Genomic DNA, 15,229 nt, shown 5'->3' with positions numbered 1-15,229 from the left:
TTGTCATCTTCTGCTCCATTGTTGCTGCCCAGCATCGCCTACGCAGTCAGCTGGGTGCCTGTGTGTCCGTAAAGATGTGCTCACTGAAACCTCCCCAGCAGTCCAGGCCTTGTTGTTAACATTTAGAGGATGAAGGTGTCCATTCTACTTGCAACGTGTTCACAGTGCTATCATTTTTTCATGAGTTAATAATATAACAGCAGCCCACACATAATAGGCACTCAAAAATGTAGTTTACTCTTGAATGTTATCACTTATTATCATATCAAAAATGAATCTCTTCCTCATGCTGAGAAAATGGTTTTTTCTGCAATAACAGCCAGGAATGTATGAAGTAGTCCCTGTGGACTTGTAATGCGACCACTGATCTAAAAAGCAAGGGGCGCCCTAGCTGGGGAGGCTCAGTGGGTTGAATGCTGGACCACGAAGCAAAGGGTTGCTGGTTTAATTCCCAGTCAGGGCACATGCCTCAGTTGCAGGCCAGGGCCCCAGCTGGGGGCATGTGAGAAGCAACTGGTCCCTGTTTTTATCATTTCTTTCACACATCAATGTTTCTCTCCCTCTCTAATAAATAAATAAATAAATAAATAAATAAATAAATAAATAAATAATTGTTTTTTAAATTAAAAGGAAGGGGGAAAAAGTTTGGTTTTCAGCTTACTGAGGCAGCGATTCTTACTGGTGTGTGACAAGAATTTTAGACATGCAGTACCTGACTATGTAATCAGGGGCACTGACCTCTTTCCCCTTAGACTGTCAAATAAAAAAATGACAACAGCCAACACAACAATAGTTGTTTGGTGTGAATAAATCAAAATTACACCTGTTTTTTGTCAGATTGGCAAAAAATACATTTTTTGGTGTGCCACAGAATTTTACTAGTTTATGTGTGCCAAGAGATGAAAAAGGTTGAAAATCGCTGAGCTACGGCCTTAGTTACTTCTCCATCAAACCGAGCAATTAATAGTTTAATGAACTTGTTATAATCTGGGCCTGCCTGGACCACTCAGCAAAGGGTCTGGTTTGGTTCTCAGGTTCTCATTAGGCAAATGTGTTTCCTTAATCTGACATGACATGGAAATGCCACACATCTGACTGTACGAAACAGGAGCTCCGGAGCGTTTGCTCCCTTATTTACCACTGAGAAAATGAAGTGGGAATAGCTGCTGGATTTCCAGGTGTTCCTGGACGTGGGATCCAAATATTCTTCTTCACAAATATAACAATGCATTTGCAGAGGAAGCTGGGGTCAGGCTGTACGGTCCAAGCCGAGTCGTTCCAAGGACCTGACAATAATCTTGACACAGGGTGACTTCACTGAATGGGCATACAGACTGGCTTGTTTAATTTTTTAGCAGGTCAAATTCCACATTGTTAGGACATGCTCTTGATAGGGAGCTGAAAATATTCAAAACACAGGGACCTTTATATGTAACTGTATTCTGCTTATCTTTTCCTGTTGTCTTTCTAAAAGATTTTATTTATTTTTTAGAGAGAAGGGAAGGGAGAGAGAAAGAGAGGGAGAGAAACATTGATGTGCAAAGAAATGATAGACACAGGGATCAGTTGCCTCTCGCACGCCTCCAACTGGGACCTGCCCTGCAACCTAGGCTTGTACCTGACCGGGAGTCGAACCGGCAGCATTTCAGTTTGCAGGCTGGTACTCAACCCACTGAGCCACACCAGCAAGGGCTATTCTGCTTATTTTTCCACCAAAAGGAAATACTAAGTAGTGTGTTTTGTGTTTAGGTGGACGGTCATTCGGGAGGACAGAAGAGGCCTGCTGCAAAACAACTAACTAAGGGAGCTTTGTGAGTGACCTTGGAAATGACCCATTTTGAACATTTCTCTAGGTTCCTAACCCTCAATGCATATACAACAGAAGTCAGGTTATAATAATATATTTAATATTTTTTTAATGTTCTTTAAAACTCTTTTTCCTATAGTTTGTCTCCATTAAGATTGATAAATACCTCAATGTAGTTTGAGCCTGCTCTTTGCTCTTTTGTTCTTCAGGAGAAGAGCTTTTTGCCTTTTTAGCATATCACATACCACTTGGTTGGCCAAAAGCATGGTTTGGTGCACTCCTGTGTTCAGAACAGAAATGCTAACATAAACTTAGTTGGCCGATGCTCAGGCATTGCCAGGGTCTTTGTGAGTTCCCGCACATGAGTGGTTGGTGGGAACACTGGGCTTCTGAGGCCAGGGCCACAGTCTGAGTCGCCTGTGGAGACGGTTAGACCAAACTCTAAACCACCCTGGTATACAAAGTATAAAACTGAAGAAAAACAGAACTACTGCACTGTCAAGAATACCAGCTCTGTGTGTGTCTCTCTGCATGCAGAGGATTCTGTTTCTTAACAGGACTCTTTCTGACATGCAGTTTCTCTTCTCCAGCATTCTCCAGCAGCTTCAGAGGGACCAAGCCCACGCTGTGACGCCTGATAAAAGTCAGTTCCAGTCACTGAGTGACACGGTGCAAAGGCTGCTCTCCTACCACGTGTGCCAGGGCTCCATGCCCACTGAGGAGGACTTGAGGAAAGGTAGTCAGACTGTAGCCCCAGAGGCCCTTTGACCCCAGTCCCCTCTGAGAGCTCCCCACAGGAGGGGAGAGCCCCAAGCCCCAAGCTCCGAGCCCCCCGTGGTAGCCAGGTCATTATTTTTAACGACAGACCTACTTGTTCCCCGTTTACTCTGTTTCCCAGTCTACAACGATTAGGGTTGTGACTTACTCTTCTCACTATTCTGTGGGGATACCCCAATGTCAGTCAGCTTTGGGGGCAGTGAATGCAAAGCATTGTTTGCATTGCTGGCTGCAGTGGGATGGCTCTGCACTGGGTACTCACAGTGATTTAGGCATAGTTCTGTGTTTAGACAGAATGCGTGCCCTTAGCTCTTAATACCGATTGTATGAGTTAGACCCATCCTTCAGCCCCTGAAAGAACTTTTTGAGGTTCCAAAATGAGTCAGAGCATTGCCGTATGTCAAGAAACTGGCCAAAAAAAGGTTAAGGATGAAAACTCCTTATCCCAACCTAGAACTCAGCCCATTTTCATGCCGGCCCTGCTGCCTCTCCCAGCCGTGCAGCGTAGTTCTGCCCTCCTTCCCATCACCATTCCCGGCCCTGATGCCGTCCGTTCCCCTCCGAGGCTTCAGTCCTTCCCTCTGCTGCTGCGGGTCTGCTCCCCTGGCCGGGGTCTGATCTGAGTGTCGGGATCTCAGTCAGTCCACCACGGGCTTCCCTGGGAGGTCCAGGGAATAAGGTGCAGATCCAGAATTAAACAGGGCTATGAGATTCTGGGAAGAGTGCAGTAGAAAATGTGAGACCTTTGGAGACCAACAGACAAAGACAGAGCCACAGCACCGTGGCCTGCGAGATGCCCTGACTAGGCTGTGTCCTTAGTTGAGGCCAGCCTGCCCAGCCCAGACAGTAGGACTGCACTGCTGCAGCTGTTGCGGGTTTTCATGCTGTTGGGGAAGAGCGGAGGCTCGCTATCGCTGCTCGTCTGTGCAATATGGTTTTCTTTTATAGGTGATGTTAAAGATACTATGTTTTTGGCTTCTTAATTAAAGTTAATATAAGCTAACATCGAAATTACTGTCTGTGTTCACATAGCAGTGGACAGTGAGGGAAAGCAGTGCAGAAGCATTGCATTTAATCCCAGAAAACCTACCTAAGAAGAGAAAATTGCACAGATATAACATGTGTGAACAGTGGAAGAGTAATGCGTTATGGTCCTGTCCTAAGAAATGAAAGGCCGAGTGGGTGATTCGCACTTTCTGATTGTTTTCTCTCTCTCTCTTTTTAAAGTTGACAATGAATTTGAAACAGTTGCCACTCAGCTCCTAAAAAGGACCCAAGCTATGCTTAACAAATACAGATGCCTGCTCCTGGAAGATGCCATGGTAAATTCTGCTCCCAAGCATGTTTGTTTATTGCACTCTATAGGTCACAGTTACCAGTTCAGAGAGAGACTCCCGGGAACTGCATTTTCCCAGTGTGGTTTAAAAGGCACAGATACTTAAGTTTGTGGAAAACCTTACACTTGACCGTTACTAACAGTAACAGCAGCTAGTAACTACGGCACTGTACATGGTCGATCACCATCAGTGCTGCTGTGGTTGTTCCTGTATAAACGAGGGGCCTAAGGCTTTGGCTAGGTAATTCTCCCGAGATCATATAGCCAGCGGGCTTGCAGGGTAACTAGCCCAGCCAGGATGCAGACCAGGGCCACCTGACCCCCAGTCCACATACTCGCACGCTGGGCGCTGCCTCTCACCAGCCCAGAGATGCGGAAGAGGACAGAGGCACAGCCAGGGACAGTGGTGCCAAGTGACATTTGAGGAGACTGGATGATGGCAGAGTTAACATTGACTTTGTCATGTTTTTAATTGTTAACATGCTGTAAAATTCACACTTAATTTTCCAATGTACAACTTGATGGTTCTTAGAATATTCACCCGATTGTGCAACCATTGCCACTGTCTAATTCTAGGACATTTTCATCACTTCACATAGGAACTAAAATTGGTTTTAAAGCACCGGTTCATTAGAGAAAGGAGTAAGACACCTCAGGAAGTGATGGAGGGACCAAACCTATTCTGAGATTTTATAAGCAGTTCTAAAATCATATGAGCTTTAACCTATAAATTTGTCTCTTACTAGTGGTTTTCAGTTTGAGATCAACTTTGGACATGTTCTGTGGGGGACCGGTGGTAGACCCTATACACGTACACATTGTCGTGTAAATATGTATTCTTTGTGTTCGTGTTTACTTAAATGTATATATTTTTACTTAAAATGATGGCTCCAAAGTCTGCAATAGTTGTTCTTATATTGACAACCATGTCTAAAACAAAACTCAGACATCAACAAGATGTTTAAAAGGCACCGAGAATAAAAAAGAAAAGAAAAAAGGCACCTGAAATGACTGGACTCTGTTATTTTCGCATTCTGCCTTGTAAAAATTAAATCTCTATACTTTTTTCTAGCCTCTAAAATTGTTTAAGTCAAATAACATTTTTAAGGAGAGGACCACTTATGTGGTCAAATTGTATCTGCCATGAGTTTTCATGTTAAATAAGACCTAGAGATATAATTTAAGATTTGATTCTGTACAGCAAAAAATAGTTTTAAGGAAAGCTTTAATAAATAAACAGATTAAAACATAGCAGAGTATAAAGTAAAAGGTCATCCTAATGAAGATTTCCAAAATATTATCAGCAGAAGGGGAAATAAGGAAGGTACCAGAACAGAGTGTATTGTTGTTACCATTTGTGTGCAAAAAATACAAAATAATAAGAACATACATGTGCATGACATGTCTGTGGAGGAGTGTAGTGAACTGTTAGGCATGGGGGCGCCTCCGGAGGTGGGGGCGGGTAGGCGGCGCACAGGTGAGGCAAAAAAGAAAGGCTTACTTTTCACATCCCCTTTAGTACTTTTTGAATTTTATACCGATGTATAAACTATCTTTTTCCCCCCAAACCACAATTTTTTAAAATGCATCCTATGTAGCAAGAAAAAATATGATTAAATGGGACATGACTGAACACAGACATTGAATTCTCATTTCTTTTTTTAATATATTTTATTAATTATGCCATTACAGTTCTATTTCCCCCTTCATTCCCCTCCACCCTGCACACCCCCTCGCCCACCATTCCCCCCCTTTAGTTTATGACCACGTGTCTCAAGTTCTTTAGATTCTATATTTCTCCTACTATTCTTGCCCTCCCCCTATCTATTTTCTACCTACCATCCATGCTACTTATTTTCTGTACCTTCTCCCCCCTTATCCTCCTCCCACTCCCCTGTTGCTAACCCTCCATGTGATCTTCATTTCTATGGCTCTGCTCCTGATCTAGCTGTCCTCTTGGTTGCTTTTGTTTTAGGTGTGGTTGTTAATAACTGTGAGTTTGCTGTCCTTTCAGTGTTCATCTTTTTTATCTTCTTTTTCTTAGGTAAGTCCCTTTAACATTCATATAATAAGGACTTGGTGATGATGAACTCCTTGAATTTGATCTTATCTGAGAAGCACTTTATCTGCCCTTCCATTCTAAATGAAAGCTTTGCTGGATAGAGCAATCTTGGTTGTAGGTCTTTGGATTTCATGAGTTGGAATACTTCTTTCCAGCTCCTTCTTGCCCGTAAGGTCTCTTTTGAGAAATCAGCTGACAGTTTGATGGGAACTCCTTTGTAGGTGACTGTCCCCTTATTTCTTGATGCTTCTAGGATTCTCTCCTTCATTTTAATCTTGGCTAATGTAATTATGATGTGCCTTGGTATGTTCCTTCTTGGGTCCAACTTCTTTGGGACTCTCTGAGCTTCCTGGATTTCCTGGAAATCTATTTCCATTGCCAGATTGGGGAAGTTCTCCTTTATTATTTGTTCAAATAAGTTTTCCACTGGTGGCTGTTCCTATTCCCCTTCTGGTACCCCTATAATTCGGATGTTGGAGCGTTTAAAGGTGTCCTGGAAGTTCATTAGCCTCTCCTTATTTTTATGAATTCTTGTTTCTTCATCCTTTTCTGGTTGATCATTTTTTTCCTCCTTCTGGTCCACTCCTTTGATTTGAGTCCCAGTTTCCTTTCCATCACTGTTGGTTTTCTGTGCATTTCCCTTCATTTCAATTAGTTTAGCTTTCATATGTTCCTCTAATTTGTGACTAAAATCAACCAGTTCTGTGAGCATCCTGATCACCAGTGTTTTGAACTGTGCATCTGAAAGTTTGGCTATTTCTTCATCACTTAGATTTATCAGCTCTGGGGCTCTGAGTTGTTCTTGAGCCATGTTTTGTTCTGTTCACACCTGTTATGTATGAGGAGCGGAGCCTTAGGTGTTCACCAGGGTAGGGCCACCCAGGTCACTGGGTTGTGACGCTGTATGTGGGGGTGGAGTCAGAGAGGGACAGTGGCGGTCCCCTGTGCTGCTTCCTCCCGCTGGGGCCTGCGGGGTCCCTCTCACTGCCTGCTCCTTCACCGGTTTATCTGCGTGGGAATGTGTGACCGAGATCAGCCCTCAGTGAGTCCAATGCCTTGCGCCATCAATGGGTCTGCTCGCTTCTCCACACCTGGGATCCGGCCACGGCTGCTGGCACACCTGGGTCACGCGCCCAGGTCAGTCTGGTGGATCTTTCCTTTCCGACCCCACTCTGCTGCTGGCTCTGCCCCTCTTACCGGTTTAGCTGAAGGGTTCATTGTTGTCAGACTTCCATGTACTTCAATTTTCTGTGGTTTGGCTGTGTTTTTGTTGCTAAAACTTTGTTGTTTTTAAACTTAGTTGTGTGAGAAGGTGCAGTGCTTCCACCTACGCCTCCATCTTGGCGGACTATCTGAATTCTCATTTCTGATCACTTCTGTTGTTCCAAAGGTACAGGGAGATGTTTGCACTTGTTAAAAGGCACCTGATATGACTCGACTCTCTTATTTTCAGCGGATCAATCCCTCTGCTGAGATGGTGATGATAGATAGAATGTTCAACCAGGAGGAAAGAGCGTCTCTGTCCCGAGACAAGCGCCTGGCACTTGTGGACCCTGGTAAGACGCGTTGGGGGGAAGGTAGAGGAGTGCTTCTGTGGCTCGGGGGCTAGGGGCCTTTGGGGAGTCCCTCTGCACCACCTTTGGTATGAAACCTGAAGGCAGAACATGAATTCTGGGGAGAAAAAACTCAGAGTTGAGAGCAGGATATGAATACTCCAAAAAGGTCTATATTCTATAGAATCCAAACTAGAATTTTACATTCAGTTTAGTAATTATCTTTCCCCGTTGTAAAGTTAAACTGCTCAGTCGTTTTCTAGTTTTTAAGAACTAAATTAAGTCCAAAGCCCTCCTAGAAGCAATTAAACCTCAGCAAATTATTGAGTTATCTTACTATATAGATGGCATTGTTAGAGGGAAAATTCAGTAAAACATGGTCCCTGCTCACAAGCTGTGAAATTGTGATGTAATTGTAACTTAAGCACTTTTCTCTCACCCGTCAGCTCCTCCTCCTAAGTGTGCACCTGTTAGATTCGACTTGCATTCTGCCTTGTAAAAATGAAATCTCTGTACTTTTTTCTAGCCTCTAAAATTGTTTAAGTCAAATAACATAACAATTAATGCAACATAGATTTTACCCATTCTTTCACCATCTTATAAAAGAAATGTATTTATTCTCCAAATCTTTCTCCAACATGAATATTGGTTCCCATATTCATGTATCATTTATATGTTTTATAGTCATATTTCATTTGCTAATTTTACTCTAATTTTATTCCATTTAACCATCTGAAGTTTTTGTCATGTTGCTAAAGTCTTCAAAATAATATTTAATGAATTTTAGTACATTAATTTGATACTTAACTAATTCATTCCCCTATATTGGACTATTACAGTAAGTTCTCACTTAATATCTGTAGTTTCTTAGAAATTGTGGTTTTTATGCAAAACTAGTCTAAGGAAACCAATTTCACCATAGGCTAATTGATATAAAAAAAGAATTATGTTTCTATGACATATTTCTGGTTACAGAAACATCAACTTCTAAATAGAGATCCAAAAACACTTCTAATATTAAACACTGAAATAAATGTGAGCTATGCATGCATTTAAGAAAGATTAATAATGCCCTGACTGGCGTAGCTCAGTGGATTGAGCGCAAGCCTGCCAACCACACGATCGAGGTTCGATTCCCAGTCAGGGCACATGCCTGGGTTGCAGGCCAGTTCCCAGCAGGGGACTCACGAGAGGCAGCCATACACTGATATTACTCTCCCTCTCTCCTTCCCTTCCCCTCTAAAGGTAAATAAATAAAATCTTAAAAAAAAAAAGAAAGAAAGATTAATAAAAACAAGGTAATCCCTTTTTAACCCTGGACAGGACACTCGTCCATGGTAGGACACATCACACACACACGCGCACTCAGGGTCACTGTAGACACCCAGTTCATATCGCATGCACGTCTTTGGGGTGGGGGCGGGAGCTGGTGTCCCCAGAGAAAACCCGACCACACACAGGGAGAACATGCGGAGTCCACATGGACAGTAGCCGACAGGGAACCGGGTTTTTTACTTTCATCAGTGATATAGAAAACAGTGTTGAATGAAACGGTGTTTGAGGACTGCTGTGTTTTTCTGCGGCTCTATTCCCATTCTACTAACGTCTTTCTGACACTTAAAGACAAAGACTGAGGTTCTGCCTTATGATTGGTGTGGCTCAAGAAATTTCCAAAGAGAATATACAGCCCTTGCACTCAAGAAGGAGAGTCCAACAGAGTTGCTGTGTGCCTAGGAGAATCCTCACATCTTTCCAAAAAGGAAGGGCACAGCGTAGGATAGGTTTCTGACCTTCTTCCTCAGAGCCTGAGCTCTGCTGTGTGTTGGTGAACTGGGTTTGCGGAGAAGCCCCTACTCTTGAGTCACAGCCCCTCAGGCGTGAGTGCGATCTGGGGCTTCTCCCCTCTATGTTGTGCCAGCACAGCCAATTGTTTGTTGGGTGAAATCAGCTTTTGAGGTTTCAAGGCTGTACCTGCTAGACTTTTATTTTGGGACTTGGCAAGCAAGTTCATGGTTGTGGGTTTATAGATGTCACCCCAGCCCAGTTTCACTTTCATAACTTCAGAGTTAATCCTTTCCCTGCCTTTGAGCAATAGGACAGTCCGGCTTCCATCCTCCGTAACCTTCAACCCCCTAAATCCTCACTAACATTTCTCTTGCCATTGCCTGTGGCTCTTTGAGCCTGGCTCAGTTTGGTGTGCACTCAGACCCCACTGTCCTTTCAAGCAGATGTCATTTTGGATCAGTATCAACCTTTTTTTTGTGCTCCTGGCAAAATGCAGCTAATTATGCCAGGTCCCCTCACAAGTGTCCAGAGTGACTAGTGCACCATCACCCAGAGGCATGCCACGCCCTGCCAAAGCCTTCTAGAGCTCATTGCCCCAAGGAAATAAACTAGGCTGATACTAGCATCTAATTTCTGTTTTCAGACTGTTTCAAAGCAGTTGGTAATTTTAAAAACTTTAGCCCTGGCTGGTGTAGCGCAGTGGATTGAGCACGGGCCTGCAGACCAAACAACCGCAGTTCGATTCCCAGTCAGGGCACATGCCTGGGTTGCAGGCCAGTTCCCAGCAGGGGATGCACCAGAAGCAACCATACATTGATATCTCTCTCCCTTTCTCCTTCCCTTCCTCTCTAAAGATAAATAAATAAAATTTTACTTAAAAAAAAAACTTTAAAAATAACAGTTAGAGATTAAATCAAAATGGAGCTTTTCACCAGTCTGGTTTTTCCTGTTATCATCCAGCACCTGCCTTTTCCAAGAGGTCTGAGCTGCTCATCTGGAGGCTGTGGCCCTACAGCCCCGTTACTTTTACGGGGTGCCCCCTTGATTACTGTGCCCCTGCACCTTCTTGGACTTGAAAGATTATCTCAGTGGGGCGGGCAGGGCTGGAGCAGGATGGCTTTGCACGTGACGCACTGAGGGTCTGTTGTATTGCCCTTACTGGCCCCTTCATTCATTAATGTTCTTTTTATTCCCATGTCCAGAGGGTTTTCAAGCTGATTTCTGTTGTTCCTTCAAACCTGACAAAGCTGCTCAGGAGACACAGTTTGGCAGGAGTGACCAGCAAGGCAGTAAAACAACCAGCTCTCTCCATCTGACGGCCAAGGCCCAAAGCAGAGACCGAGCCAAACCAGGCGTGGCAGAACCAGTGAATCATGACCAATTTCATCCAGTGCCTAATCACATCGTGGTCTCCGCGGAAGGAAACATTTCTAAAAAAACCGAATGCCTCGGCAGAGCACTGAAATTTGACAGGGCGGGCTTAGTTCAGTACCGGAGTGCGTCTGAAGAGAAAAGCAGCCGGAGAGATGCGGTGAAGGGCAGCGAGTGCACTCCCATCCCTGAAGGGCCCCGGAGAACCTCTCTGAGACCAGATCACGGTACTGAGAACAAACTCTCGAGTACACTAGCAGATTCTCACTTGGAGATGACGTGTAACAATTCCTTCCAGGACAAAACTCTGAGGAATTCTCCAAAGAATGAAGTTTTACACACAGACATCATGAAAGGGTCAGGCGAGCCACAGCCAGATCTCCAGCTCACTAAGAGTTTGGAAACAACATTTAAAAACATCTTGGAACTCAAAAAGGCTGGGCGGCAGACCCAGAGTGACCCTGCCATTAGCGGCTCTGTTGAGTTAGATTTCCCCAACTTTTCTCCAATGGCTTCGCAGGAAAACTGCCTGGAAAAGTTCATCCCGGACCACAGTGAAAGTGTTGTTGAAACTGACTCCATTTTAGAAGCAGCTGTAAATAGTATTCTAGAGTGTTAATAGCAGCAGTCCTTCCCCTGCCCCACCCATACCCCCCCCCCCCCCCGCCCCGGACACCTTACAGTCTTTCCTGGCAAAAGCAAGTGGAACCGGTCTCCTGTCTCCAGAACTGCTTGATCTTTCATCACAGGTTATCCTTTCTAATCTCAACTCTGTTCTTTGTTTAAGAGCAATACTCATCGTGGTTACAGGGAGATCCTTTCATAAAATGAATCCTTATTAGAAAGCAGTCTGACAGGCCCTGCACATTTCAAGTGTTCTGAAAGCGCTTTTAGTCTTTTTTTGTTTGTTTACCTGTTTTATTATTATTTTTTTAAATACTGTAACTCAATGAGATCACAGTATACTTGGCCCTGGGTAAAGTTCTGACAATCATAAGTCATTTGAAAAGAATAGGCTTATTAAAGAAAATCAAATAGGACTGATAGAAGCTACTTTTTAAAGAATTCCCCGCTTTATCCTAAAATTTTGACTTTTGGGTTTTTTGTTGTTGGAGGGGAGACTACAAGGTCCCTCCCCTTCAGCCACCTCTGGGCAGCAGGATGCAGGTGGCCACGCCGGGGACCGCTCAGCGCAGGGGCAGCACCCGAGCAGGGCATTTGCAGGGCTTCCTTGTTCACTGTCCAAGTGCTTTCCCGATGCCCCTGGAGCAAAACCTCGCGCTTTTTCAGCAGATCCATGTTGGATTTCATGTGGGAGATGCTCTGTTCTGAATGACATGACTTGAGATCATTTCACCAAGCTAAATAAAGGAGAATGGAAACCAGTTAATGGCACAGTGTACAGGGGAGGCCGGGATAGAGCCATGAGGAATATAATATGTATATATGTAAAAGCATATATATGTTAACTATTGAGAAAAACAAGCAATTTACCTTTTATGATTGGATATAGTCAACATACGATGTACGTTTCTGTTTGTTGCTGGGTTTCGTTTCATTTAACCTGTCTTTGCACCCTCTCCCACCTCCAATAGCCAAGTGTCAAAGCACTTTCATTTGAAAAGGATGTTGTGATTTTTCAGTTGAATCCTTAAGGGGACTTTGGCCTTGTTTCTGCTTCTTGTTGTCTGAGAACAGTAGTCACCTCTAGGAGCAATCATTACCAAAACACAAACAAACCAAAGGTACCCAGCCAGCCCACCACAGAAAGGCGAGATCTGAGACGTGGGATTCCCACTTGAGAGCCAAAGGACACGCCCGTCATGGCTTGTGTTTGGCCTATGTTCATATTAGTGAACATGACTTGTTGCTTTATTTATTTATATTTCTTTTCAGGGAGCTTTCCCCATTTTCCTTTCTTCAGTACCTGCCCCAGGCCACCCCATTTCTGTTGTTACTTACTTTCCTTCTCAGTGTCACTGTAGCCATCAGTTATGTACGGCCAGTGGGAATGCCGCGTAGTGGTGCCTGACCTGCACTGTCACACAGGTCTGTGTGAACGGGCCGAGCTGCTCAGATCGGAGGTCACTGTGGTTACAGTGTGTGCGCATGCTCCCTCTTCTGTGTGTGCACTCTCTCCCCCATTCGGTCTCTCCAGCTTCAGAGGTGCGCCCACTGGTCTCCACTCTGACATATTGCCAGGATTTGCTTCTGGCTGTCCCCGAATGTGGATGACTCCCATTGTCATCATGTTGGACATTTATTTTCCAGATTGCCCTGTGATGGAAAGGAAGGCCTCTGATTACTAGAAAACACAGCAACAGAAGACCTGTACTCTCCCTGCCCCTCTGTCCCTCCATATGAAGGCACCCTGTGACACAGCCAGTCTTCTTGAAAGCGGAGGACCTTCTCCCCACTTCCACCCCCCAGCCAATAGAAATTGGAAAATCTGGGCCATCTTAGGGTCACCATTTTTTCCTTATTTGTGCCAATGCCCAAGTTGCAGATTTCCCCTTTTTCCTTTATTGTAATGTGTTAGAAAGATAAGTTGGTGTTGCCAGTTGGAACATTCAGTTCGGGCAGCGCTCGGGTAACACCCTGTCCTGAACCCCTGATTTCATAGGCTGTTCTTCCCTTAGGGCTCATACCCCCCCCTAATTCCTAGCAAGACTTAAAGATAGTCCCTCCTGATCAAATTCTTCTCATTGTGCAACTTTATACCTGGAAGCCTTCGTGAAGGCTGCTAATGAGTTACATTAATTACTGCGAATCAGTGGAATTCTTACGAGACAAGATAAGTTCTGTGTACATTTGTCACACCTCCTGCCTCACCTGCCCCACTGTCCCCGGTCCCAGCTTTTCTGTATGCCATCTGAAGGGGTCGGTGAGCCCTAACACTTGTCTAGCAAATGGAGAGCCTAAAATTTACCAAAATGAAATTTGTAAATTTCTGTGTCCTTATATGTAAGTTTACTTTTTATGGAGGAAAGATTCTAGATAACGGCAAATGAAGATTATGAAATGCATTTTACTCCTGTGATTAGGTTATGTGCACAGAGGCCATAACCTGCACGTCGAGCCCCCTCCAGCTAAGGGTAAGAGAGCTCAGCCTCGGGTGGCCAGCATTCAGTTGTTCAGGTTCATAGTCAAAGTTAAGTTTTAGAACTACTTGTACTCGGTAACAAAAATCATTTTTTTTCTGTTGTTGTGGAAAAGTGTGGACTTGTTATTAAGCATTTGATTTTCTGTGTCCTTAAGTACTGCCTAAAGGTAAAGCAAATTTTAAACTGGCAATTACGAAAAAAGAACTATTTTAGCTCTGAAGAATTTAGTAGACTTTGTTAGATTAGGGAGGCCTTACAGACTGACTTGACTTAAAAGAGGACGCGTCACTCACTGTCAGTGTGGTGTGGGCTTTATTTGCTTAAATACCTTCATTTGTATAGTATGTCTCACTTGAAATTGCTTTGTATACATTTTGTAAAAATATTTATAAAATGTTTTGTAAAAAAAAAAGTATAACAAATTGCAGTTTATTTTGTTATGTTGGATAAATACTGTTAAAGAAACCAGTCAGTAACTATATTGTTAACCCATGGTTAGGAAATGTTCAGTTGGAGATTACAAAATGAACCAACCATTGCAATACAGCCAAAGATTTGGGAAAATGTGCAACTGTGATTGTCTTGATTTTGCAAGTAGGAATGGCTGCTTCTCCCAGAAGAAAAGGGTAAGTGTTCAGTGTGAGTGTAAAATATGTTGACCATTGCCAAAAAGTAGCCTAACCAGTGAGGGGGCAGGATTTTAATTGATCGGCCTTTCCAAACAGTTGCAAATTAAACGAAGCTGGTCAGTGAGAAAGTCTAATCATGCCCACCTCTGACCTCTGTCCCACTCCTGTCACAGGGGCCCTTCCATAACTAAGGAAGGTCAAAGGAGGTCACTTGAAAGTTACATCAGTGAGCTTCAATCGCTAGGAAGTTTTCTTCCATGTAGTCTTATATTATGTTGTTTCTGCCAGGACAAGAAGGCTAAGGGAAAAAAGAAAAAGGAAGGCTAAGAGGTAAATAAAACTGTTTTATGTAAGACTTGTTCCAGAATTAACATGTTTCTCTTTGGAGTCACACCTTTGACCAAATTGGATGGAGAAATATGTCTGTAACTGTATCTGTAAAATGAGCACCACGAGGCCCTTCTGAGTTCTTGTCCTCACGTGTATGACTCTACCCAGATTGTTAAGGACACTACCAGATGATGAAATGTATTTCTCGGGGCCTAGAATTCATGCTAATACCCTTACTTTATGGCTTCATTGCTCCCCCCTGCCCTGAAAGCAGTAGCAGTCATGAACACAAGATTCAGCAATAATCAATATATAATATAAATAGGAAATTGTCCTCATGTAACTAACAGAAATTAGAATAACTATTGCTGGAATCGGTACATCAGTGGATGGACCCCATAATGTCTTTTGCAGTGTCGCCCTGGTGTCAGGCTTCTTTTGTTAAGGATAAATGTGTGTCCATCATGACATTCTT

At 43.7% G+C, this 15,229-nt stretch overlaps 1 protein-coding gene across 5 annotated transcripts in view; it reads left to right on the top strand.

Annotated features, from left to right (window-relative positions):
• The window catches only part of BICRAL (BICRA like chromatin remodeling complex associated protein), a 104,317-nt gene extending 89,582 nt beyond the window's left edge, over nt 1-14,735 (top strand). For all 5 annotated transcript variants that reach the window (XM_037154658.2, XM_037154664.2, XM_037154654.2 and 2 more), the window contains 5 exons: nt 1,750-1,811; nt 2,398-2,543; nt 3,812-3,906; nt 7,436-7,538; nt 10,523-14,735. In XM_037154658.2, the coding sequence (XP_037010553.2) occupies nt 1,750-1,811; nt 2,398-2,543; nt 3,812-3,906; nt 7,436-7,538; nt 10,523-11,310 (1,194 nt within the window). In that variant the 3' untranslated portion in view covers nt 11,311-14,735. The remainder of the gene's footprint in view (nt 1-1,749; nt 1,812-2,397; nt 2,544-3,811; nt 3,907-7,435; nt 7,539-10,522) is intronic.
• The last annotated feature ends 494 nt before the right edge of the window (nt 14,736-15,229 follow it).

This window comes from Artibeus jamaicensis, unplaced genomic scaffold, assembly GCF_021234435.1.
Source record: "Artibeus jamaicensis isolate MK-2021 breed Jamaican fruit bat unplaced genomic scaffold, CSHL_Jam_final contig_484, whole genome shotgun sequence".
In the NCBI taxonomy this organism is placed as follows: domain Eukaryota; kingdom Metazoa; phylum Chordata; class Mammalia; order Chiroptera; family Phyllostomidae; genus Artibeus; species Artibeus jamaicensis.
Note: the sequence above shows the minus strand (reverse complement) of the source record. Positions and strands in the feature narration are given on the sequence as shown.